The sequence below is a fragment of the Lynx rufus genome, unplaced genomic scaffold (genome assembly GCF_022079265.1).
Source record: "Lynx rufus isolate CCGP_SWC_20201006 ecotype Redwood Valley unplaced genomic scaffold, mLynRuf1.p SCAF_12, whole genome shotgun sequence".
In the NCBI taxonomy this organism is placed as follows: Eukaryota; Metazoa; Chordata; class Mammalia; order Carnivora; family Felidae; genus Lynx; species Lynx rufus.
The window spans coordinates 14,538,326-14,565,944 of record NW_025814826.1 but is presented as its reverse complement, the minus strand read 5'-3'; the positions used below and the strand labels follow the sequence as shown (position 1 = coordinate 14,565,944).

At 41.5% G+C, this 27,619-nt stretch overlaps 1 protein-coding gene across 1 annotated transcript in view; it reads left to right on the top strand.

Moving 5' to 3' along the window:
* ASPH (aspartate beta-hydroxylase) overlaps positions 1-27,619 on the top strand; it is a 221,347-nt gene that overhangs the window by 177,931 nt on the left and 15,797 nt on the right. Inside the window, exons 21-22 of the mRNA XM_047073977.1 lie at positions 351-488; positions 23,110-23,245. Coding sequence (XP_046929933.1) covers positions 351-488; positions 23,110-23,245 — 274 coding nt within the window. The remainder of the gene's footprint in view (positions 1-350; positions 489-23,109; positions 23,246-27,619) is intronic.

The window sequence follows — 27,619 nt, the reverse complement described above, 5'->3', positions numbered from 1 at the left end:
AGTGTTAACAGATTTGGGCACCTGACTAGCAGCTGTTTATTTAAATGTTACAAAAATGACACTTTAGGGGCGCCTGGGTGGCTCAGTCGGTTAAGCGTCCAACTTCAGCTCAGGTCTCGATCTCGCGGTCTGTGAGTTCGAGCCCCGCGTCGGGCTCTAGGCTGATGGCTCAGAGCCCGGAGCCTGTTTCAGATTCTGTGTCTCCCTCCCTCTGACCCTCCCCTGTTCATGCTCTCTCTCTGTCTCAAAAATAAATAAAAAACGATAAAAAAAAATTTTTTTTAAATGACACTGTAGTTTTAAATTAATAAAAGTGCTTCATTTGTAGTTCAGTCTCTTTGTCCTTTCAGGCCTATAAGTGGTACGAGCTTGGGCACAAGAGGGGACATTTTGCATCCGTGTGGCAGCGTTCCCTCTACAACGTGCATGGACTGAAAGCCCAGCCATGGTGGACCCCAAAAGAAACGGGCTACACAGAATTGGTGAAGGTGAGTGCTTGACGTGAGTGCCCACGAATCGTTGTCTGTTTCCTACTCAGAATCAGAGAATGCCTACCATGTAGAGGAATGTCAGGGAGGAGATTGATTTTATATCCAGTGACATTTGCAAAAAGACTGGTGAAAGACGGGCGCCTGGGTGGCTCAGGTGGTTAAGCGTCCGACTCGTGGTCTCGGCTCAGGTCATGATCTCGCAGTTTGTAGGTTCGAGGCCCTCATCAGGCTGTATGCTGACCGTATGGAGCCTGCTTGGGATTCTGTCTCCCTCTCTCTCTGCCCCTCCTCTGCTCGCTCTCTATCTCACTGTCTCGAAATAAATAAAAATAACCTTGAAAAAAAAAAAAAAGATTGGAAAAGAATCTTTTCTCCCATTACCCAAAAAAGGTCAGTTTAGACGGGGAAGAAAGGAATTTTTCTTGAAGAACAGTTCTCAAACATTTTGACTTTAAGAACCCTTGACACTCTTAAAACTTACAGAGTACCCCAAGGAGCCTGTATATGGGGGGTTGTGTCTGTCAGTCTAACTATTCAAGATTAACACTAAAAAGAAATGTACTATTTATGAATTCTTTAAAGATAATAAAACATTTCATTACATGCTAATATAAATAACTTAAAAAATAACTTTGTCTTCTAAACAAAAATATGCAGTACGAAGAGTGGAATTGTTTTATATTTTTATACATCTCTGATGTCTGGCTTAATACAAAACAGGATTCTCACATCTACTTCACATATATGTCATTTAGAGTGGTATTATTATCATATGTCAGGTAGCATCTGGAAAATTCCATTGTACACTGTGAAAGATTTGGGTATGAAAAGGGCAAATAATATCCTTGTATTGTTAAGGAAATGGTTTTGATCTTACAGACCCCCTTGAAGGGCAAGGAATACCCTAGGTATCCCTGGGCTATATTTGGAGAACTACTACTTCTGAGTCTATTAAAAAAAAAGGCAATATTTTTAGAAAATGTTGTGGCCGATTTGTAGGATAGAGAATCACTAAGTGATTCTAACAATTTAATGCCAAAGAGAGAGAGAGGGAGAGGGAGAGGGAGAGGGAGACGGGGAGAGAGAGAGAGAGAGAGAGAGAGAGAGAGAGAGAGAGAGAAATTGGAAGCTTTTGTTTTGGTAGATTAAATCCAAATGGTAAGAATGTCTGTGATTTTGGTAGAGGCTGGTCAGAAGTTTACTGTTGCTTTGGTAAGCTCTTTCTTCTTCTTACCTGTATTAATAAAGTGGGAGGTAAATTAATTCATAGTTTTAATAATGTTGTTTTCTACTCAAAATGTAGAAGATGTCATCTACCTTATAGGTTAGATGGGCTTCCGTCCAGCTTGAGAATCTAACTGCCATATAGACGTCGTTCAGACATAACATTCTGCTGCTCAGTCAGCTGATTTTACATCTCCGATACGTGTTTTCCAACACCGTCAAGCAATTCTCCAGTTCTCAGGGGACACTGACTGAGTGTCCTACAAATGTCACTCAGTTCTGACACTGTCTGCCTGGAGAGAGCATGAAGTTCCACAGGTTAAGGGCTCAGTCTCACAAGACTGCCCCCATTTCAGACACCAGTTGCAAGTTCAGGCTGCCACCTGTGCTTTGATTGGCCATGAATTGGAGTTTCCCACGACTCCCTCCTTGGGTTGGATTGCTTTGCCAGAGTGGCTCACAGAACTCAGAAATGGTTGCTTGGGCTTATCCATTTATTGTGAAGGGGATGTTATAAACGATACAGATGAACAGCCAGATAAAGAGGTACCTAGGATGAGGTCCAGAAGGTTCTGAGTGCAGGAACTTGTGTTCCCATGGAACTGGGATGTTGCTGTCTCTTGGTGTGTGGACACTTTCATCAACACAGAAGCTCAGCAAATCTTGTTCAAGTTTTTATAGAGCTTAATTGACAATACCTGTTACCCTGTCCTGGGGGCTGGTGGGTGAGGCTACAAGTTCTAACCCTTCAGTCATTTGGTCTTTTTGGTGACCATCCTGAAGTTATCAAGGGGCCCCATTCTAAGTCACCTCATTAACATAAACTCAGTTTTGCTCAAAAAGGCTTCCTTTAAATGACAAGACACTCCTATAATTCAGGAAGTCCTAAGGGTTTTAAGGAGCTCAGTGCCAGGAATCTGAGACAAAGATCAAATATATATCCTATTATACCACAGGTCACCCCCTGTTTTGTTTTGTTTTGTTTTGTTTTGTTTTGATGCATCCTGTATAACAAAGGATCATAACAGTTAATAGATACTGGCACATTACTAGAGTTCCATTCAGTCACTAATAATTAGTCTAGTTCATCATCATATCATTTGAAAATATCTCCCAGGGCAAGGCCGCTCAAGTTGGCAGGCCTCCATTAGATCTCATCAGGTTCCAAAAGTATGAGTGGCCCTAGAAATATATGGCTTCACCTTTTCAGGCATCTGGTATAATTGAGCTAAGAGACAATATCATCTCTTGCCCTGAGCCTCTTTTGAGGCGTTAATACAATATTGGCTTTCCCTCCATTCCCTCCATTCCAGAACCTATGTGTTCCTTCCCTTACCCCCAGCTACTTTTCCTCCTTCTCTTCATTTATACTCAGAATATGTCCACTTTTGGAAAGCACATTAGGTTGGACCATCGTGCTGGCCTAGACTGCAGGCAGTGATGCTAGTCTGACAGACAGCTGCCCCTCCCATGCAGATGGGGGAAAGCAAGTAGGTGAGAACTAGAGGGCTGTTCTGACCACCAGCCAGTGTAGCTACTCCCGGGAGAGGTGAGAGGAAAAGCAAGAGTAACAAAATATTGGTCACTTTGGACTCTGAGTCATAGACACATGGAAGTTTATACCGTTCTCCCTACTTTTAGGTGTTACATTTTTCCATGTTGCTGTTGTTGTTGTTTGTTAAAGAACATCTTGAACAAAATAGGCAAGATTTCTAAGTCTTCACTGATGAGTTTTTTCTACTTGGGGAGAAAAAGGCTCAGGGTGGTTTCAGTTTACTTACATTAAATAAGCATTACTCGGCTATATTTATTTTGAATTTCTTTGTAAAAGCACACTATAATCATCATAATCCAATTGTAAAGAGGCCACCATCAGTTAGATTTTAAATATTTAATAAGCCAGAAAACCGTGGTATGGTGACGGCGAGTACAGTTGGATTTAAAGAGGTTCTATAGGGGCGCCTGGGTGGCTCAGTCGGTTAAGCGTCCGACTTCAGCCAGGTCACGATCTCGCGGTCCGTGAGTTCGAGCCCCGCGTCGGGCTCTGGGCTGATGGCTCAGAGCCTGGAGCCTGCTTCCGATTCTGTGTCTCCCTCTCTCTCTGCCCCTCCCCCATTCATGCTCTGTCTCTCTCTGTCCCAAAAATAAAAAATAAAATAAAATAAAAATGTTGAAAAAAAAATAAAAAATAAAAAAAATAAAGAGGTTCTATATCCACAGCAGAAATAGGAAAGGACAAACATCTTCCTGCATAAATCCACCACATTTACCACTGTCAGCGGTTCCTTCCATTGTAAAATTTCATCCTGTCTCAGATTGTATCACACTGAGCTCTTCGGATTCTCTTTCTACCATCTAATCTTTTATCTCCTGGTCTCTTTGTGAGTTTATTTCCCAACTGTAGCTTTGTGGATGCTTTCAAGTTCAAGTAACAGAAACGCAACTGGAACCTGGCTTATGTAACAAGGAATTTGATGGACTCCGGGGAAGGAAGACTAGCAGTAGGGCAGACTTTAGAGGTTGTGCACCCAGGCAGAAGGTTTTCTTGTGTCTTCGCTTCCTCCCCAGCTAGCTTTGTCCTTGTGCTGGCTTATGTCAAGATGGCTGCCAGCAGCACCTGAAACAAAAGGTTAGAAAGTGTTTGAGAGCTTCATAACGTTGTTGAACCACCACACCACCAAATGGCATTCTAGAAACCTCCTGGCAGACCTTGTCCTGGTGGTCATAACCATGTCACATGGGCATTCACAGTTACAAAGGAGTCTGAGGGACCAGGTAGCTGGCAGCAGGCTGGGACAGCAAGCTTCCAGCTGGAGAAAGACTGTACCTCTCCATCAACCAGGGAACAAAAATATTTTCCTTCAGTCTGATTGAGCTAGTTAAGTCACATTTCCATTCTGGATGAATGACTGGCAAGGGGCTGTGAGATTATCTTTAAACCAATAGATCAACTCCTTCTAGAGCCAGGGAGAGGTCAGATTTCTCTTACGTTGAATGGATTATCTGAGAGGAAGTGAACACCCAAATGATTTTGGAGTGGTGGTGGGGGTCCGGAGCTGATGGCCAAGAATGAATTCGAGTCACCTTTGACTCAAAAAGGTGGTTTTATTAAAGCAGGGCGATAGGAGTTGTGGGTAGGAAGAGCTGCACCAGGGGTGTGAGGAGTGACTGATTATATACCTGGGAGCTGGGAGAGGTAAGGAAAAAGGAAGGTTTCCAAAAGGACTTTCATATGCTAAAGCGGACTCACAAGATACTGGGGGCCTTGCTATTGCTGAGCTGAAGTCCTTTCTCCCTCTAGGAAAGCATTAACATTAAGAGAGTAGGGAGTCCCTGGAGGAATGTTTCACTGTGTATTTACCTCAAATATTTGTCAATGGGCTTCAGGTTATAAAGAAATTTAATTTTATCTACCATTTCCTTCTGCCTTTGTTTCCCTCATCTGAACTAGATCAGGGTTCTGTCAGGAAGGAGGCGGAGACGCATCAAATGTTTGGACCAGTGACCTCCAGTGTTCAGTGCCCTTGCTGACTGTGGACATGCACTCAGATTCAAGCACTCTTCTCTGCTTTCTCCTCTTTCTTTTCATTCATTTTCTTTAATTTTTTTTTTCAACGATTATTTATTTTTGACAGAGAGAGACAGAGCATGAACGGGGGAGGGGCAGAGAGAGAGGGAGACACAGAATCGGAAACAGGCTCCAGGCTCTGAGCCATCAGCCCAGAGCCCGACGCGGGGCTCGAACTCCCGGACCGCGAGATCGTGACCTGAGCTGAAGTCGGACGCTCAACCGACTGCGCCACCCAGGCGCCCCTCATTCATTTTCTTTAAAAAAACCTTCCTCGCTTTGGTTCAACTGCCACGAAAGTTTCTTGTTACAACCAAAGCTGTGCTCCCCAAATGAGTTTTTCACTCATTTTGTTCTATCTCCAGCTGCCTAGAGACATTAGCATTCAATGTGAAAGTTAATTCACCATGTAATCCCATGGTTAATACTCCTTTCCAACTATATGGTTTTGGTCAGGGATTCAGCTTTTCCCAAAATCCCAGGTTTACTGCTCTGTCCATATTTCTTAGTACTGCCCTTTACTATTTTTAATTCAGCCAAAATTCCTCCTCCCACCAGACCATCCCATGTGATAGTCTCTTGCCCCTGTCTCCCTTCATTTTCTCCTTCTTTTCTATCCCCTTTACAGCCAATTTTTGTTTATCCTTCAGATGTTAGAGAAGTGGTCATTTCTTTTAGGAGGATAAGTTAGAGGTCCTTCCTTGCATGTGTCCAAAAGCACCTTATACATCCTTTTTAAGTACTTATGCAGGATTCTAACAGCCTCTTTAATTCCCTGTAGCCCCCTGAGATCATATGCCCTAAGATGGCAGGGCTGTGTCTGTCGTATTCATGCGTGATTAGCACAGTATCTGATACAGGGTAGGTACTCACAAATGGGATTTGTTGTATAAGTTTCTATAATAAAGTTTCTTTTCTCAAGTTGTTTCATAGTTGTGTCGGAAGTCCCAGGGCTATAAAAATCCTACCACTTCTATTTCGTACGTATGAGCAATTGGCACAGCATCCTTTTTGGCCTTTCCTGAATGTAGGGGAAATTGTCTCATACTGCCACTGCATTCAGAGGGCTGCCTGGAGAAGAAAAAGATCTTCTCTCCCTATTTCAGGAACAAGGGACAAGGGTATTCTTTTCTAGAAATTTTCACTGTATGATAGGTAAGGATATTTAGAGTGTTCAGAGTTCCTGTTGAAATTTCAAGTATTTAATTACTCTCATAAAATGTTGGGGGATGGGACAGGATTTTGGAATGACCGAGGGAATATCTTTGTAACTCTGTGATGAAAGCGCTGAGAAAAAACATCGAAATCAACTTCTGCAGAGCTCTGTACATTAACCAAAGAGTTGCAGCCATTTGAGGAACATTTATTCAAGAAAATCTGCTCAGCCTCAGTAAGAACAGAAGGATTTGTGGGATAGTAACTTGACTTATTCTCATCCATTCCTCCCCACCTCCAGATAGCCTTGAAAACTGGCAGTCTTAGAACTCTGGCTGTGAAGACCACAGCCTTGTGGGCATTACTGTCACCAGATGAGGTTTGGGGCATTTTGCAAAGTTTCGTATCCAGAGCACTACCATTATTTGACGTATCTTGTGCTGCTCAGGACAGTGTTATTATTTGATCTCGCTCTTAAGTACAGCTTTGTCCCAGGATGTTAGTCAAAACAATCAGTGGCCATTTTTTAAATACCACAGCTGCCCAAAGCAGTTGTACCAACTGAGGCAAAGAAAAATGCTTGACAAAGAAAATCTGATGAACAAGATGCCCATGAGGGGCTTTGAAAAGCTCTGACGTATTGCCGGGGATGTATATTCCAATGCGTGTACACTCTAGGGTACGTGCCCGGGAAATATCAAGGGGATCACAGTCCTTTGCCTTTGGCTGACTGAGGCTCCGCGGAGGCAAGAAGTGAAGAATAAAGCAGAGTTGTAAACTGCCTGGGTGTTGCAGGCATGCTCCAGAACGCACACAGAGCCTCTCACCACAAAGAGGGGAGAGTTACTAGTTCAATTCAATCAGTGAAATCTCTGGCCATGCATTTGCTGACCATCAAACTAACCCAGAAGAGGCTTTAGTGGTCATGCATGACAATAGAGTGACAGACTTAACAGAATTAATCCGCGAAAGTCACCAAACAAGTAGCAACAGCAACGGAAATCAGCAACAACAAATGTTGGAGGAGGGCAGATCTGATTTCTAGAGTTGCCACATTATCTAAAATGTCTAGTTTCAACAAAAGTTACGTAACACACAAAGAAACAGAAGAGTATATATGTTACAGGAAAATACAGTCCATAGAAACTGTTCGTGAGGGGCCTAGATGCTGAACTTACTAGACAAAGACTTTAAATCAATGTTATAAATGTGTCCAAATAACTGAAAGAAACCATATCGAAAGAATTAAAGGAAATTATGACAGTGATAGTTCATTTAATAAAGGATATTAATAAAGACATAGAAATATAGAAAGGAACCAAATGGGAAATCTGGAGCGTTAGAGTACTAACACCTTGAGTGTAAAATGACCAGAGAGGCTTAGCAGCAGATTTGAGCTAATGGGAGAAATAATCATCAAACTTGAAGTTGGGTTGATTAAGATTATTCATACTAAGGAACAGAAAGAAAAGAGAATGAAGAACACAATCTCTTGTGCACCGTCGAGTGTAACGATATATGTGTAATGGGATCCTCAGAAGGAGAGAAGAAAGAGAGGTGGTAGAAAGATTATTGGAAGAAATAGTGGCCAAAAGCCTAGAAAGTTAGATGAAAGAGCTTACGTGACACATCCAAGAAGCTTAGTGAGCTTCAGGTACGATAAACTCAAAAAATATGCTTAGACGCTTCTCAGGCTGTCAGAAGCCAAAACACAGCGAGTCTCTCGAAAGTGCAGAGGGAAAGAGAACTCCTGTGGAAAAGGGATCCTCAATGATTACTAGCTAAGTGGTCATTAGAAACCACGGAGTCCAGAAGGCAGTGGGGTGACATTTAAATGCAGAAAGAAAAATAAAAAGAATTCCATAGCTAGCAAAATAATCTCAAACATAAAGGAGAAATGAAGACATTCCTAGAGAAATAAAAACTGGGAGAGTTTCGTGCTGGTGGACCAGCTCCCCAACAAAAGGCAAATGTTCAAGTTGAAATGAAAACACTAGATGATGACTTAAATCCACATGAAGAAAAAAGAGCATTCCAAAAGATAACCCCATGGGTAAACATAAAAGAGTACATTTTTTTCCCTTGTCACTCTTCTTACATCTGATTTTTAAAACTGCCATGGGGTGCACACATAGATCAATAAAATAGAACTGAGAGTCTTACGTTTGTGACCAGTTGCTTTTTTGATAAGGGTGCCAAGACAGTGCAACAGGGAAAGCATTGTCTTTTCACAAAAGGACAGGTTGGACAACTGAATATCAATCTGCAAAAAAATGAAGCTACCTCATACTCTACACCAAAAATGGAAATAGACCTAAATGTAAGAAGGAAAACTATAAAACTTGCAGAAGAAAACGTAGAAATTAATTTCATGACATTGAGTTAGGCAGTGTTGTTTTTTTTTAGATATGACACCAAAAGCACAATGACAGAAGTCAAAATAGAGAAATCAGATTTCATTAAAACTTGCACTTTTGTGTTTCAAAGAACACAAGCAATAAAGTGAAAATAAAATCCACAGAATGAGAGGTGATATTTGCAAGTCATTATCTGGCAAAGGACTTGTATCTAGAATATATTAAGAACTCTCTTAACTCTAAAATATAGAGACAACTCGGTTTTAAAATGGGAAAAGATTTGAATAGACATTTCTTCAAAGAGGATCTATGAATGGCCAAGAAGCACAAAAAAAGATGCTGAATGTTATTCATCATTAGGGAAATGCAGATCAAAACCACAGGATACCTCTTAACACCCACTAGGATGGCTGTAACAAAAAAGATGAACATTAACAAGTGTTAGCAAGTACAAGAAGAAATTGGAGCCCTCAAACATGGCTGCTGGGAATGTCAAGTAACGCAGCCACTTTGGAAAACAGTATGGCAGTTCCTCAAAAAGCTAAACAGGGTAATAATGGCCCAGCACTTCCACTCCTAGGTATATACCCAAGAGAAACGAAACGTACGTTCGTCCAAAAATCTGTACGTGAATGTTCGCAATAGCATTATTTATAACAGCAAAAAAAGTAGAAGCAATCTAAATGATGATTGAATGAGTAAACAAAATGTGTTATAACTACACAATGGCAATAAAAAAAATGACATATTGATGCGTGATACAACATGGCTGAACCCTAAAAAACTACGCCGAGTGGAAGAAAACAGTCACAAAAGACCACCTATTTTGCGTGATTCTATTTATGTGAACTGTCCAGATTAGGCAAATGCATGGAGACAGAAAGTAGATTGGTGATTGCTAGGGACTGAGGAGATGGGATGAGGGAGTGACAGCTAATGGGTAAGCACTTACTTTTGGCATGATGAAAAGGTTCTAAAATAAAGTTGATGCTTGCACAACTCTGTGAATATATTAAAAACCACTGTATTATAAAAGTCAAATGAATTTTGGCATGTGAGTTATAGCTCAATAAATCTGTTTTTTAAAAAAGGAAACCGTGATATTATATTGTAGTTCAAGTATGTTAAAAATAAATAGGTTTCTGGGGCGCCTGGGTGGCTTAGTCAGTTAAGGGTCTGACTTGGGCTCAGGTCATGATCTCACAGTTTGTGAGTTTGCACCCCGCGTCAGGCTCTGTGCTGACAGCTCAGAGCCTAGAGCCTGCCTCGGATTCTGTGTCTCCCTCTCTCTCTGCCCCTCCCCCACTCATGCTCTGTCTCTCTCTCTCTGTCAAAAATAAATAAACATTAAATTTTTTTTTTAAGGGGCGCCTGGGTGGCTCAGTCGGTTAAGCAGCCGACTTCGGCTCAGGTCATGATCTCACGGTCCGTGAGTTCGAGCCCCGCATCGGGCTCTGTGCTGACAGCTCGGAGCCTGGAGCCTGTTTCAGATTCTGTGTCTCCCTCTCTCTGACCCTCCCCTGTTCATGCTCTGTCTCTCCCTCTCTCAAAAATAAATAAAACGTTAAAAAAAAAATTTTTTTTAAGTAAAAAAAATTTTTTTTTTTTAATAAAAATAAATAGGTTTCTGGGGGGTTGATGAAAAACACCTACCTTAACAATCATCAGTGAGACCACAGAGTGAAGCAGTTTAGAGCATAGGACTCCATGGCCACATTGCCTCATTCTGGTATTTTGGTCCAGTCCTTACTAGCTGTGTAACATTGAGCAACACTCTGTGTCTTTTGATTTCATTATCCGCAGTGTCTGTGGAAATGGGATTTGTTCCCTGACTCTTCAGATTTAACAAGTCACTAGGAAGTGCTCAGTAAGTGTTAGTTATTACTTGTGATTTTAATTAGTTACCTTGTTTTCATAGAAAATACTTCTTAGTTTCCAAAATGCTTGGAAAGGCAATTTTGTAATATTGCATATTATCAAAATAATAATGTAACAGCTGTAGTGTATGTGTTTGCAGTCAATGCACTGAGTGCTTTTGTATATAGTACTTCTAATCTTTACAGAACTCTCCGAGATAGGTGTGTCTGTGCCCACTTATGTATGAGTAAAGGAGGGAGTAGAGAAATGAGGTTTGTCCATGGTTTCATATTTAATGCTGGCAGGGCTGGGATTTGAAGGAAAATCTTTGTCCCCAAAGTCCATACCTTCGCTGTAGCCCACTCTGCCCTCAGAGTTACTGGCGTCTGCTCTTAGTTTCAAGTCCTCCTTTTTGTCAATCCTGTATTTCAAAATCCTATTTACCTAGACTTCTTGATTTCAGCCCTGCCTGCTTTAAGTTCTTCTTTATTTAAGAAGAAAAGCAGGACCTGTGCATCGATCACAGGGTCCCCAGCAGCACAGAATCTTAGAGTGTGTGACATCTTGTGTTTGAAACTCAGTGCATTACTTGCTAACTGTCTTTCCTTGTAAAAATGTTAATATTGTGTCTGGTTATGACTTTCAAATAAGAAAGTAATTTCAAGGTGACCATCTGCCAATAATGACTGTGACAAGAGAGAGCCTGCTGTGTAAGGAAATCCAGGGCGAGTGACCATTTAGTTGACAAACACTTGCACATCAATATTCCTTCCACTTTCAAGTTATATATATTTTGGATTTCTAGAGTTGCCACATTATCTAAAATGTCTAGTTTCATAACGTACAAATTACATAACATGCAAAGATGCCCAATCCATGATTGGGTATTAACATCTTAAAGTGGAAACTTTCTAGATCAGGTAGCTGACATTAAAAAATATTTTTTTTAACGTTTATTTTTCAGAGAGAGAGAGAGACAGAGCGTGGGCAGGGGAGGGGGAGAGAGAGATGGAGACAGGATCTGAAGCAGGCTCCAGGCTTTGGGCTGTCAGCACAGTGCCAGACGCGGGGCTCGAACTCACAAACTGAGATCATGACCTGAGCCGAAGGCAGAGGCTTACTTAACCGACTGAGCCACTCACACACCCCATTTTTGGCCAAAATCTTTTTAGGATCCTTTTGGCCCTTATATGACAATTAACTATCATGGATAGCACATTTCCATTTAAATTATTCTCGCTGTACAGTTTTCTTGAAGGCATGGGACAATGCATTATCTGTGTTTTTTCCTTTTGTTGAATGTTCATTGTTTCCCCTCCTTCTGTAGTTTGCAATTTGGCAACTCGGTGCACTGGGGGTGGTAAGAGGCTATGGCAACTGATTGAAAAAAAAATTAGAGAAAAAATATCCCAATGGAGTTTTCTCTTTTAGGTGTATTTTCATTAAAAGCATGTAGGTTGCTGCTCATATCGCAAATATCAAAGCTATAAATGCTTTAGGGGTATTTCACATAGCAATTGAAACAAATGGATTAAAGTCTTTGCTAGGTTATAAATAGAAAAAAATATCTCTTCTGGCCAGAGAAAAGCCTCCATACCATCAGAGTTTTCCTCTTCCCTTTTGAGATTAGCTTTTTGACGTACATTACTCCATTCCTAATATAGAAATCACTGTCCTAACATTGAAAACTCAACATCAGCGAACAGCAACTGAAAACTATAGTTTAAAATACACCTTTTGTATTTGTGTTTCCTGACACCTCTTTGCATTCATCACGGGCCAAAGGAAAAGTTTTGCATCCTTTTTCTGAGTTATTCAGAGCACCTGCTCTGAAGCAAATAGCATCACAGACAAGTTTCCCCTTCCTCATATTGTAGTTATATTAGTTGGAGGAGTGCCCAGTAATATTTTTCTGATGGCATGACACAGTGCATAAGAATGATTGATTAAAACGCTACTCTCTGTGTCGTTTTCCTTCAGACTGTGGCTTTTAATTAAGAAACCCATTGTGTAAGAATAACATCAACCTGACAAAAATAAGACTTATACAGTAATATGTTAGTGGTTCAGCATTTCTGTCTATTCAACATTTCTGTCTGTGCAATTAAATATCTGAATGTTTCCACTGAACTGCTTTTGAAATGAAATGGATTAAGAAAGAAGAAAGAGTGTCAGATTTACAGTGGCATTAAGCTGTAAATTAAGAAGATAAGCAATTTTATATGAAAGTAGGTATCGTCCTATAAAGAACTGCTCAAAGCAGTTCCTTAAGATTAACATAATAGTTTAATCCTATTTTTCTAAATCAAACTTTAAACTTTGAGGATTCCAGTGATGGTTTCACACACACACAAAAATGACAACCCAATGTCAATAGGGTCCAGAGAACTTGGAGAGTTAGAAGGGGGCATGACTCAAAGGGAACCTTCTAAAGGGGGCTCCGCAGTTGAAAACGTTAGTTTTCTTCTCAGCTCTGACCCCTCGGGAGGGTCATTTCACTCTCTGAGCCTCAGTTTCTTAATCTCTAAATTCAAAATAATTACATCAGTTTCTCTTCGGCAAGGTTTTAATGAGGCTCAAAAATGAAAACATGGGGTGCTTGGGTGGCTCCGTCGGTTAAGCGTCCAACTTCGGCTCAGGTCATGATCTCGTGGTCCATGGTTCGGGCCCTGTGCTGACAGCTCAGAGCCTGGAGCCTGCTTCAGATTCTGTGTCTCCCTCTCCCCTGCTCACGCTCTGTCTCTCTCTGTCTCTCAATAATAAATAAACATTAAAAAAAAATGAAACAAAACAAAACACAGTCCAGTGAAAACCCTCCATGCTGGGTGTGCCTGTGTGTGTTTGCACAGGAGCCCTTAACAAGAGTCAGCACTCTGCTAAGCTTCTAGATTGACATATGATGACGATTTTGGCAACACAGCGAAAGAATAAAATATTTTACATTCTCTCAATTATTTCAAACCGAAAGGTTGTTTTCCTTCTCCAGATGGAATCGGCATGTTTTCAGTATTTGTCAGTGAAAAAAAATGTCTGAAAATGGTCTTTATCTGTGACTCTCTTTGGGAACTCACAGTGCAGTGTTTAATATCTCAGAAAAATTGTGAACTGTATCTGTAGGATGGCACTCTATTTGCTGTGCCAAAATTTTGAATCCTGTAGGTCATGATCTGTGTCTTAGTACGCATCCACACAGGTCAATGTCTTACATATACGTATGTACATACATATTATAGATATCTGTTTATCTGTTAGATAAGTGATTTATTGTATATATGCACAGAAAGCCTCCCCATCAGAATCCTGGCCCCTCGATATTTTCCTGTCACACTCTTAGTCTCTTGCTATTAGGGACTTGGGGGGGTTTGCTTGTCTAGGACATAGCTCAGTGCACTGTTCCCTGTAGACGGAACAGGAAAGGGAGACGGTCCCTGTGTCCCCTTTTAATTTCCTCTAAAAATGTTGGCCCAGTGCCTGCCAGTCTGGCCTATGATATGAGGAATATGCATCTCATTTGCTCCCTGAAGCCCTCAGGCTGAATGTTTCCCCTGGTAACCTGGACTGCCTTTTCTCCTTTATCCCAGTAGTGGACACCCTTTCTCAGCCACTTTCTAGAAAGAGCCAAATCCCATTCTCCAAGACTTCTCTTGCCCCGTGCTGGGTGCCTCATCTTGCCGTTTTTCTTCAGTAAGGATAATGAGCGACTGAATGTACAGACGGCATCCAGACCGTACGTAAAACTAGAACCTTGACCCACAACCTGCAGCAAACTGCCTAGGAAACCACTCCCTTTTCTGTAATAAATAACCCAGAAAGCCAGCCTGCTGTAAATCAGACTCGCAGGAAGCCAGAGTGGCCAGGTAACAATCTCTAGTGACAATCCAGGAATCTAAAGAATAACTTCTGTAACAATTGGCCCCAAGTGGCCAGGACTTGATTAATAACTGACAGCCGCCTTAGTGTTTATCCCTGCCTCCAACTTAGAACCAACCCAAGAAAACCAGAAATGCCCTCCTAGCCAATCACATCGGATGCCCACTTCTAGTTACCTTCCAGCAGCCTACACTCAGGGTACCCCGGAACCTTTCCTTTTTTTTTTTTTTTTTTTTTTTTTTTACCTTTAAGCTTTCCTGCTTCTCTTCCACAACAAGTGATGGTGGCCGACTCCCTTGCTACGGCACGCTGTGAATAAATAGCCTTTGCTTTTCTCATTCAGTTGGTCCTCATTTATTGCCACAATAAGAAATGTCAGATACTTCCTGTTATCTTTCTGTTCAAACTTGAAAAATAGGAAATCTGGTTAAAATGCATTCGTTCCAGCAAGAGATTGCTTTTTTAAACGCTGCTAATTTCCCCAGAGATTTTATTAAAATTCTCGTAAAGACAGTTTGCTGTGAGAACATTATACTCACTGTGCCATTTTCTGCGATTGCGTAACTTCAGCTCAGTGCTCAGAGAGATGCCCTCCACCCTGGGCTGTTCTCTCTAAGGCAAAGTCCACTACTCATGTCTTATCTAGGATATGCTACCCGTTGTTTCATGATCATGGTGTAACGTATAGACATGTTTGGGCTAGGACTCAAGCTGAATTTTATCTCCCCAAAAATTAGATATGCAGTTCCCCAAATGATTAACTATAACATGTTCATAGCCAATTAGATAACATTTGGTACATATTGTTCTAAGGTCCTGTTGTTAACAATGCACAAACTCTGCCTAGCATAGTCATTGGGCACATGCCATCTCTGAATTTAGAGTCAGAACCTTACAAGGTACGTACATATCTCTGGGACTTCTCAGTTGCCTCTCTCTGCGTTTTGCCACTTCCCTTTTTCCTAACAGCTAATCATACAGTCACCTACCTAATCTTTTTTATGTTACTCTGAGCTCTAAGAGTTCTTGTGTCAAGTTTTGTCCACACGTTGAAAGCGTTGCTTTTCCTGCCTTTTTCATGACTATGTTTTATTTCATTCCTATAAATGTGGTTTTCCATGTTGATGTGAGTTTATTCCTCATCCCCTTCCATCTGTTATTTGCTCTCTTAGTTGGAACTAGTTCTAACTTGGATGTACATTCGCGTTCTGTGTTGACGGTGTTCCCCCAAATTCAAGCCCTGATCCCCAGTATCTCAGAATGGGACTGTATTTAGAGACAGGGTCATTAAAGAGGTAGCTAAGTTAAAATGAAGCCATTGGGGTGGGCTGTAATCCAGTATGCCTAGCGTCCTTACAAGAATGGGAAATTTGGACATGTACAGGGATGTGGGCACCCATAGATGAAAAACCAGGTAAGGACACAGCTAGAAGATGGCCTTCTACAAGCCAGGGAGAGAGAGTGCAAAAGAAACCAACCCTGCGACACCTTGACCCTGGACTTCCGGCCTCCAGAGCTGTGACACAATAGCTTTCTATTGTTTAACTCACCCGCTCTGCGGTATTTATATGCTATGGCAGCCTACGCAAGCTAATACCATTAGTGAAGAAAGTCTCCTTACTTAGCAATCTGCAGTGTTTACTTACTGCCTTAGCAAAAACATTTCTCTGAGCAGTTCTATTTTCCTACATAGAAAAAAATATCTAAAGCTCAGTTAGGTGAATGCTGCTTGATTAAGACGAAATTAAAGTGATCTTATGTCAGACTTCAAGCATCATAATCGATTCTGTCATCATCTGGCCACATCGTGGAATTGGGCGTTCACCACCCAAGAGGTGAAAAGAAATTAGGGTGACAATCAATCAATATGTGGAGTAGCAGAGTTGGATTTAAAATGTGAAATATGATGTCGAGAAATTTTTTTTTCTTCTCTCTACTGCCTGTCTCTGTCCTGTGAAACGTCATCACTTTGAGTTTGGTGAGGTTTTGAAGAGGCATTCCGGGGACTAATAAAGGGTTTTGAAGGCTAATAAGATTTTGTTTCTGAGTTTTACTGGAAGGTCAGATTATGTATCACAAGTCCCTTCTAGCCTATGAGAAAAGAAGGTAAATAAATAACAATCCACATTTAGAGATCTGTAGAATATATGAGTGAAGAAAGATTATGCAGAACTGAGCGATACATTTAATACTTCCCACATGAAATCTCTTAAATGATAATAAAATCATTTTTTAAAAATGACTTTAAAAAGAAAAAGCAGGAGAGAGACAATAACAGATGAACAACGTCAGCATGTTTTTTTGTTTGTCTTTTGAAAATGTAAGAGAGAAGTATCTGATTTGGCGAGCCCAAGAAAGGTGAAACCCAAGTGATGGCAGAGGGGCTTCCAAAGAGAAGGAATCGAAGGTAGCTGCTACTACAGCAATTGCATGGCCTCCAAGAACAGGCCTCTCTCTGCCTTCGTTTCAGATGCTCAGTGAAAAAAACTGGCTTGATGATGCCCCCAACCACCCACCCAGCCTGAGGCCTGCCAACCCTAGACCCTCCCCTTTCACACCTCCCGATCATTGTCTCAGTTCCTGCAGGACACCCAGTGTGAAAGAAGATAAAGAACAAAACAGAAGGAGTGCTGTAGCTCAGGGGATAAAAACGCGGGAAGCAGATGCCAACACAAATAATATCTGTAAGACCCTCAGAGCTGTGAGGGACTGGAAAAAAGAATAGGTAGGATACTGTGGAAAGGAAACAAGACCCAAATAGTGCTGTCTCAGAAATGTACGGAATATGATTTGCAAAAGTAGGAATTTCATAACAGTACTGGAAGCTAAGTCAAGAAAATCTCCCAGCAGGGAAAACAAAAAACAAATTGAAAATAGGGAAGTTAGGGGCGGCTGCGTGGCTCAGTTAAGCGTCCAACTTCAGCTCAGGTTATGATCTCTCGGCGTGTGAGTTCAAGCCCCACGTCGCGCTCTGTGCTGACAGCTCAGAGCCTGGAGCCTGCTTCAGATTCTCCCTCTCTCCCTGCCCCTCCCCAGCTGGTGCTCTGTCTCTCTGTCTCAAAAATAAACAAACATTAAAAAAACCTTTTTTTTTAAAAAAGGAAAACAGGGAAGTTAGGAAAACTAGAAGCTCAATTTAACAAACCAAAGAAGTTCCAGAAAGAATAGGGAAGGAATGGAGAAGAAATTATTAAAGAAATACAACTGAAAAATGTGAGTTTCCATATTGAAGGGACAGGTAAATGACCAGCACTTACACTAAGGCATAGTTCCAGGAAATTTCCAGAAGCTGGAAACAAAGAGAAGATTTTAAAATCCTCATTATCATTGCTGTACTTAGGCAATGATACTTTCAGCACATCTAATTTAGAGACTGTTGAGGGAAGTAGGAATATTTCACTCTCAAGGCACAGTGGACAAGTAAATTGCTCAATATCACATGGCTGGTAAGTGGGAGAGTCAGATTTCCAAAGCAGGCAGTCTAGCTCCATACCTACTATTCTGTACTGACTTCCTTTAAAGTTTCGAGGGACCCCCCAAAAAAAGGAACCCAAAAAAAAGGCACCTAAAAGTTCAGATTTCCCAACAGCAACACTAAATTGTAATATAATGTAGCATTGCTTTCAGAATTCTCAGGAGAAAGTATTTACTGCCTAGAATTCGGTACATTGCCCCGCCTTCAATCAGATGTAAATATAGCTTCAGATATTTTCAGAATTTTAGTTTTACCTGCGCCATACCCTGCGTTCTTGGGAACAGCTAGAATGCAATAATTAGGAAGGCCAGTACCTGGCAGGAGACAGACGAAGTTCCCTGCTGATGCTTGCCCTGCAGGCCCCGACAACAGCCAGTCCAGATCAAAGCAAGGCCGATGGTTACTGCACCGTTATCCTCAGAAAAAGAGAGGAAGAAAGGAGTGGCTTATATGATGTGTTTGGTAAAGGGTAGAATGGTATCAAGAGATTTTCTATCACCCTTTTAGTGCTATAGAATTCTCTAAGTGCATTACAGAATGAAGCCAAAGGAAAGGGGGAAAATGTGGAATGAAGTGTAGTCACTACAGTAGTACTGAGGGGTGAATGATCCCTTCATTGTGATAACAGTATAAAACCTTAAGGTGAATTGACGCAGATATACGAAAGACTCGTGAAATTAACTGTATTGCAAGATGGAGAAGAGGGAAAAGAAGACATCGGATTGTTAACTTGTTACTTTTCCTAATAGAAGCGTTCAAAGGAATTAACTGCGGTTGGACTCAGGATGGGGGAAGAATTGAGTGAGAGACTGTTGCTTTTATTGTAAGACCCGTAGTACTATTTGACTTTTAAAAATGTTTAATTTTATTCTTTTAATTTTTTTTAATGTTTATTTATTTTTAAGAGACAGAGAGTGCAAGTAGGGGAAGAGCAGAGAGGGGTGGGGACAGAGGATCTGAAGCAGACTCTATGCTGACAACAAAGAGCCCCACGTGGAACTCGAACCCACGAACCATGAGATCATGACCTGAGCCAAACTCAGACATTTAACTGACTGAGCCACCCAGGTGCCCCGCAAATGTGTGTTTTTAAGAATAAAAATATGAAGAGAAATTTAACTATTTAACTAGAAGAATCAGTATGGCTTTAGTTTGCTTCTTTAAAGACGTTGTACAAGAAATCTGTTTTGGGAAAAGACTTTAAAAATGGACTTCATCTGAGGCACCTGGGTGGCTCAGTCGGTTAAGCATCCAACTTCAGCTCAGGTTATGATCTCTTGGTCTGTGCTGACAGCTCAGAGCCTGGAGCCTGGTGCAGATTGTGTCTCCCTCCCCCTGCCTCTCCCCTGCTCACGCTCTATCTCTCTCTCAAAAATAAATAAACATTAAAGCAAAATGTTTTCATAAAATTTTAAAAATACATAAAAATAAAAATGGACCTAACCTAATTTGATGTTGAAGAGAAAAGCATACCATCCAGGTGAATGAGCAGAACATCTGGGACGTGAGGACCATGCCCTGAACTGCTTGGGGGTGGGGGTTGGATTCAGGAGAAACAGGAGAACTGTAGTATGTCGTGGGATTAGTGAGGCTCAAAGCTGGGGACACCACATCAAGATGACTTGACTGCCAAATGTAAGTGAGGTTTAGCAAAAGTCACGTGCCTGTGATGGGTTTATGAAGCCATGTAGCGTTGTAACGACAATCCAATCTCTGTGCTCTCTAGTCTCTGTTGCCACAAGAAGGAACGTGAATTACAAGCTGTTATCTTCTCGGCAACCAACGCAAGTATCAACCCTGTCAGGGTCTTTTCTCGGTTTTATGAAATGGGTGTGTTTAGGATCAAAGAAGTAATATTTTAGATGAGTCCTTTAAAAAGGTAGTCATGGCCTGGTCTGTGTGAGCCTTCAAGTTCCTGTTGGACATCTGAGTGGTATTGCTATAGAGAAATTCATATCCTTTCTCTCTCTCTCTCTTTGTCATACACACACACACACACACACACACACACACACACACACTGCGTAATTAGGTTTGGTGTTTAGTCCCCTGTAATCATGTGAATTTTATACAATGTGGTTCCTCAATTTATGCCTAAAAATAAAATTCCCACGTCCCATCCCTAATTTCTCCCTGACACCGATAAAAGAGACCGTGCCATATCTTTCCAAAGTTGAAAAAAACAAAAAAGCAAGTACACTCATTACTTTGGTAAAAGGCAGCCTGATTGTAAGTAAAATTTTAAAAATTTTATTTAGTACAAATGTAAAAAATAAATAAAAGATAGTTGTGTGTAGTGATGCTTTCCCTTTAACATTCTCCTTAGGACTTCAGGGCCCTGTTTTAGTAACTAAAGATCAGCTGTTTGCAAAGATTTCCCTAACATCAGCTTTCAGAAGAAATGAAGGAAACTTCTAAAATACCAGGAGGAAAAAAGGGAAGAGCCTGCTGTGTAAGGCTCCCGTAACCTCATCTGAAAAGTAACTTCATGTGTTAGAAAGGTCATTCTCCCCTCATATGCGTGCTAGTTTAACACGAGTCTAACCGAATTATCCATCAACTTGAACAAATTCCAATAGCCACAAGGAGTGTTGGCAATTGGTCCATTTAAGAAGATGTGAATATATGGGGAGCATTTTTTTTTCTTTTCCATAATCTTGGGATTCTTGAAAACGACCATCATGCCAAAGTGAGGGCTTTTGAGTATCTTTTTATTGGAATTCTGTCTTTGACTTGCTATTTATGAATCACCTACTTGGGATGAAGTAGCGTTGGAATTACTGATGAACAGCACCAGCGTGAATCAGTGTGATGGTAGCTACAGCTTTGGATTTTGACACAAATCAATAGGTGGGTCTCACAGAAATAGCAGCGTAAAATGGGTAAATTGGTGTAGCCACCATGGAAAACAATATGGAGGTTCCTCAAAAAATTAAAAATAGAACCACCATATGACCTGGCAATCCTACTTCTGGGTGTATATCCAAAGTGAGATATTGAAGACATTTTTGCATTCTCACGTTCGTTGCACCAATAACCAAAACAGAGAAACAACCACAGTATCCATCAACGGATGGATAAAGAAGATGTGATATACGTACACATAAACACACATGTACACACACACACTGGAACATTATTCAGCGTAAGAAGGAAGGAAATCCTGCCATTTGCAACAACATGGATGGACCTTGAGGGCATTATGCTAAGTGAGATAAGCCAGACAGAGAAAGACAAATAATGTAGGGTATCACTTACATGTGGGACCTAAATTTTAAAAAAGAAAAAGTCAAACTCCTAGACAAGGAGAGTAGAAAAGTGGTTGCCAGGGGCTAGGGTGGCGTGGGGCTGGGGGTGGGGGGACGTGAAGGAAATAGGGAGACATTGGTAAAGGGTATCAACTTTCATCCATAAGATGAATAAGGTCTGAGGATCTAATTAACATGGTGACTGTAGTTGATTACACTGTATTGTCTAATTAAAATGTGTTAAGAGAGTAGAACTTAAATGTTCTCAGCAAAAAATTTAAAAGTTAAAAAATAAAAGATAAATTTGTGAGGTGATGAATATGTTGATTAACCAGGTGGAAGAAATCCTTTCACAATATATTTTTACATCAGATCACCACAATGTACGCTTTTAAGTATCCTACAATTTTATGTGTCAGTCATACCTCAATAAAGCTGACATATAAAAAAGAAATAAGCCAGTAGACTCAAAGAAATGGAGGGGGAAAAAAAAGTAGAAAATCAGTAATCTTAAAATCTGGGTCTTGCCCTAGAATATCTTAATGTCACGTGATATAACAAGTGTTTGGCCGAAGTTCACGCCATGTTTTCATACAAATCTCTGAGGGCACCCGTCTCTCAGGGCCCTCTGCCTATGCAGCCTTCCTGACTCCTTATCTTTCTTCCTACATTGAATCATGAATTCATAAAGCACGGGTTGGTAAAAACACTTCACACATTATCTCATGCCTTGCTCTGTCCAAGAATCGGTCAACCAGTTTCGCTTGATTGATTCAAAAGATAGAGAACCATGTTTTACAAGGTACCTTAGTCCCTTTTCGGGGAGCGCTAATTGTTGTTTGCATTTTTTGTGTGCCAAAATTTTTCTCTTTGTTTGTAACTTACTAGTTCTGGTTCCATGCTCTTGAGCCCTGATCCTTGTTGAAATCAGGTACTGTGTTCCTTTCTATCCATGTACCCATATATTCAACTATTCCATCCACCTCCCTTTTAACCTAGAAATGTTGGGCATTGTTAACATTTCAAAATCCTGGTTTAGCTGTACGATTAGTCTCATTGTACAGTAGGAAAGCAGGTTTTGTTCTTTCTTCTGAGGGTAGTTCTCGTTTGCCACTCCACCTGCTCACTCCGGCCTACTTTGCCCTCTGTCCTGCCCTCGTCAACATCGCAGCGTGGTAGTGAGGATTACCAGGAGGCGAGAGCTCCAGAATGCTCCTTCCGCCGGTCTGCCAGCATCTGCCTGGCCACTCCAGGCTGTGCTGGTCCTAAGCCCACTTTCTGACCAGGGCTAACCACCCTTATAAATAAGAAGTCAAAGAAATAGGTTTGTTTGGCTGAATTCTAAACACGAGGGCATTTATTTGCTTTGTTTTGCTGTTCACTCTGTAATTCATCAGAAGTCCCAGTGGACACGTTTCCAATGTCTTTAAAATGTGATTAACGTTCACCGTGTTGAATGGCATCTTCCCGAGGACCTCTGTTGGAAGATGAACTCTGTGATTTGCAACCTACTTTGGACGCCGGGGTGTGACATGCAGGGTCACATGTGCCAGGATCGGCAAGAGCAATGGTCTTGTTCGCTTCCGATCTTAAAAAAACAAAACAAGACACTTACGTTTTGGAGGGGACTGTTGTCTGAGGGGTTATTGAAATTTTTATGCTGCAAAGGCATTCAGTTCTCAAAAATGATAGGGCTTCTTTTAAGCCCTTGACAGGAAGTCCCAGAGGAAATTGAAATAAGCAAGTAGTTGAGAGCACAAATTTCGTTACTGTGTGAATCAGATAAACAAACAAAAAGCTGAGAGTCATTATAATGACTCCCAGGGATGTTTTCGGTCCAGTAACACCAGAACCTTCCTTCTAGTCCTTAGAAAGAAACTGGAAGTTAATCCGCGATGAAGGCCTTGCAGTGATGGACAAAGCCAAAGGCCTCTTCCTGCCTGAGGATGAAAACCTGAGGGAGAAAGGCGACTGGAGTCAGTTTACGCTGTGGCAGCAAGGTGAGCTCCTGACTTCTAGATGAAAAAATATGTTATCTAAACCCATCATTGTTTCTTTAAACTACATGTGAACATTTACTGGTGTGTGTGTGTGTGTGTGTGTGTGTTCACATGTGTATTTGGATAAATATATAAATAGTATTTTGATTCATCTGGTCTTTCCCATTAAATGACATGTTACAGGGGCACCTGGGTGGTTTCGTATGTTAAGCCTCTGACTTCGGTTCAGCTCATGATCTCATGGTTCATGAGTTCGAGCCCCCACATCAGGCTCTCTGCTGTCAGCACAGAGGCTGCTTCGGATCCCCTGTCCCAGACCTTCTCTCTCTGCCCCTCTGCTGCTCACTATCTCTCTCTCCAACATCAATAAACATTTTTTAAAAATGATATGTTACAAAGACTAGCCCTGTTGTGTAGGCTTAACTGAAAGGTCTACCATGTGCTAATTACTATCTTAGAAAGGACCTACCCTGAGCCTCATTTGCTCTGTAGCACAGAGATGATGTCGCGTGCCAAGATGGAGTCACCATGGGTCGGAGATGATAACAGTCCAGAGTGACAGGTGTGACAGAGTGACAGGAGATAATGACTAGTGTCTGTGCTCCTCAAGAATAGGAAGTGGTTCACATTCCACCGAACATTCCTTGGGCTGAACCCGGGCTCAGGCACATACACGGGACTCCAATATGTGTGTGTTCAGTGAGTGAATATATCAATCTGTCCTGTAAATGAGGAGCATTGGATTTTATGTGTAAGGCTCTTTCCATTTCTCTTCTTGAGAAATCAAGTCAACCTGGGTTAACAGCCATCCAGAAACAGATCCGTGGTGAAGAGTCCGCTGCACCAAATAAATGGAGAGGACAGGCGGTAGGGCTTACTTTGAAGGACAAGTAAGCACAGTCATTTTCCTCCCTTGTGCTCTCAGAATGGTTTGCACAGAAGAGAAGAAGAGCTACTTCAGTAATATTTTCAAAGACAGTCTCTCAGAAGAGAGATCACATGATTGTTAGAGATTGTCAGCTTTCTTGCCAACAAGGTTTTTTTTAAGGGAGTGACAGGGTCACTATGTGAACAACATGCTAAATCCGTCTGCTGGCAACTCACTAGAATGCATGAATTGTGTTGGCCTTAAGCATTCACCAGTTCATCTGATGCCTCGGTGGCATTAATACGCTTCTGCACCAGCATCCTTATGCCCTCCTAGAACAGTGCTTCAGTACAGCAGGCCTCCTGGCAGTAATTTCCAGAACCACAGTCTCTGCTATAAACAGGTGCTTTGATAAAGTTGAAATCGACAGGGCATTATAGGCAGATAGAAGTTATCAAGCGGGGTGCCAGGCTCGTTCAGTCACTGGAGCATGCAACTCTTGGTCTCAGGATTGTGAGTTCAAGCCCCACGTTGGGTGTGGAGCCTATTTAAAAAATAATAAATAAATAAATAAATAAATAAATAAATAAATAAATAAATGTTTTAGGCAAGCAAGAAAAAAATAATGGTGACAAGATTTGGTTGAAGGCAATATTTTGACTTAAATTTTCGCATTTAAAAAAATTTAATTGTGACAAAATGTATTCCTTAAGCTGTAATATGTGATATTTTTCACTTGTATTATTTCCAGAGAGTGACTGCATTTCTAGCTTGATTTCCATTTTGACTCCAAATAGTTGACCCGTGTGTGTATTTGGGGGGGGGGGGGGCGGGGGGTGGGGCGGTGGATATCACAAGTATGTGTTTTCCAATTAGTTGCAGTTAATTACACAGAAATTAATTTCTAATTTGTGTGTGTGTGTGTGTGTGTGTCCTAAGAGAATAGCAGTCACATGGTTCCTCTTTTAGGAAGTTTTGTTAAGGTTTTTTGTGGCCTTTCGTTTGTGGTTCCAGGATTCTGGGAGGAATCCAGGAGCCGGTTTCTGCGAACACATTCACAGTTTAAAGAATTTCGAAGACAACTAGTACCATAGCTTGCACGGACACAGGGTGGAATCCTTGAAGCCAGGTGCCCTCTCAGGCCCTGTGGCGCAGAAACTGGAGAGAGAATCCTGTGTGGGGGGGGGGGGGTGGAGGGAGATATGAGGAAGAGAGGCAGCAGGGCGGTCTCGGCCACACTGAGAGCTCAGGTCCACACAAAGAGGCTGCTGAGTATCTGAACTAGTTGACTTAGTGGTCATCTAGTCTAGTCAGGAGAGGATGCTGCTAGCTGGTTGAAGGCCATAAAGCTATGGCTGGAAATTCCATTTTTCTCCAAATGGTACTGGGTCTTGTGGTGGGTCTCCAGGTAACATCATCAAGGCTGAAGAATATTTATTCCTTTTTAAAAAGACAACTGTTGGGGCGCCTGGGCGGCTCAGTCGGTTGAACGACCGACTTTGGCTCAGGTCATGATCTTGCGGCCTGTGGGTTCAAGCCCCACGTCGGGCTCTGTGCTGACAGCTCGGAGCTTGGAGCCTGCTTTGGATTCTGTGTCTCCCTCTCTCTCTGCGCCTCCCTCGCTTGCTCTCTGTCTCTCTCTCTCAAATATAATAAACATTAAAAAAAAAAATTTAAAGGGACAGCTGTTTGAACTTGGAGGAAAAGAATCAACAAATGTAAATAATGGGGTTTTTTTTCCCTAAAAATGTGTTTTCAGATTGCTAAGTGAATGTCATGGAATGTTTCTTTTGCTCGTACTTATCAATCATCACCAGCAGTGAACAGTAAAATATGTAGTTGGCAAATACACCATATGTGTGCACTTTTTCTTCCCGAGCCCATAGGAGACAGTGCTAACCAGTCTCAGTAGCCTTTCTGGATAAGCTCGAGCTGAACCTCGGAGTCCTTCTCAACACGGTGTTCTAGGGAGCCTCTGACAGTTGGTCAGATTCGTCGTGCAAGACGAACCTGTTGTTATCCCAGCAGAGCCTTGAAACTTAAGAAAGACAAAACCCAAGACCTGTAAACATCCCACCTCCGTGAATATTTCTTATAAAGTATTTTCACATGTAAATGAAATATCCAACTGATTCTTCCAAATCTGCATTGATAAAACTCCTTCTAGGGCCATCTTCTCCCAAGTCCATCGCTTCTTCAGAGTTAGTTTAAGCTTGGTGAGAAATAATCAGACAGCAGTCAGGCCACACTGAATCCCTCCACTGGACAGTCTTCTCCTCAGCGGAGGGAGCTGCTTTTCACAGCTGCTTTCTAACCCGTGATGTGACCGAGTTGTAAGTTATGCTGAAAGCAGAGGTTTTGGAGACCAGCAACCCCAAACTGGAGGCCTGGCTGCACCATTCGTTAGTTGCGTGATGCAAACATGTTCCTGAATCTCTGAGCCTCAGATCCTCATCCGAGAAAGGACAATGAGAACCGTGCCTCAAGTATGGGGTTGTTACTAGAATCAGTGAGTGCTCTCGAAAGATCTGGTACACAATTATCCACTAAGTGAGAGTGGCACTACTTTTTTATTACCTAATAACCGTATGTTATATAATAATAACAGTAAGGGAGGGGCGGTCTTAGGTCATGATTACTTGGGTCATGGTTAAGAACATGGACTCTGGGTCCAGTTTGGCTGAATTCCTGCTGGGTCACCTCTCTGTGCCTCAGTTCCTCTTCTCTAAAACACAGCTCTGACGGCACCTCCCTCGCCGGGAGTTGTAGGCATCAGGTGAGTCCTTTTAAGTATGTCAGGTGGTTCCTGGCCCACCGTGAGCACCGTGGAACTGTGGTTGCATTCCTAAATCCTCACCATCACGTGGGAATACTTAAAGCTGCCGATGGAAATCCACGAATGCCAAGCATCTACTACATGGAGAATATAAAAATGCTTTATGATGACATGATACAGGAATCTGTTTGATCAAACTGCCATTTATCATTCAACTCCATTAATCACTAAAAATAACAACTAATACTTTACTCAAGGGGCAAAAAGATTACTTAGGAAAAGCTACTGTACATATAGACATTGTTTTCTAGAACATTGGGGTCCATTTGAAGAAAACACTTTTTTCTTAAGTTTATTTATTTATTTTTGAGAGAGAGAGAGCAGGGGTGGGGCAGAGAGAGGGAGATAGAATCCCAATCAGGCTCCACACTGTCAGCACAGAGCCCAATGTGGGGCTCGAACTCACAGAACTGTAAGATCATGACCTGAGCAAAAATCAAGAGTCAGATGTTTAACCAACTGAGCCACCCAGGCACCCCAAGGAGAATACCTTTAAGTTGCATTCCTTGTAACTCATTTTATTCTTGGTATATGATTATCCTGGGACACAACTAAAAATTAAATAAAGTTAAACTCAGCTTTTAGATGTAGCAGTCCCTTGTAGGACTCTTGAATAGGGAATTACAGTTTTTCTATCTGTAAAAAAAAAAAAAAAAAAAAATCCATCATT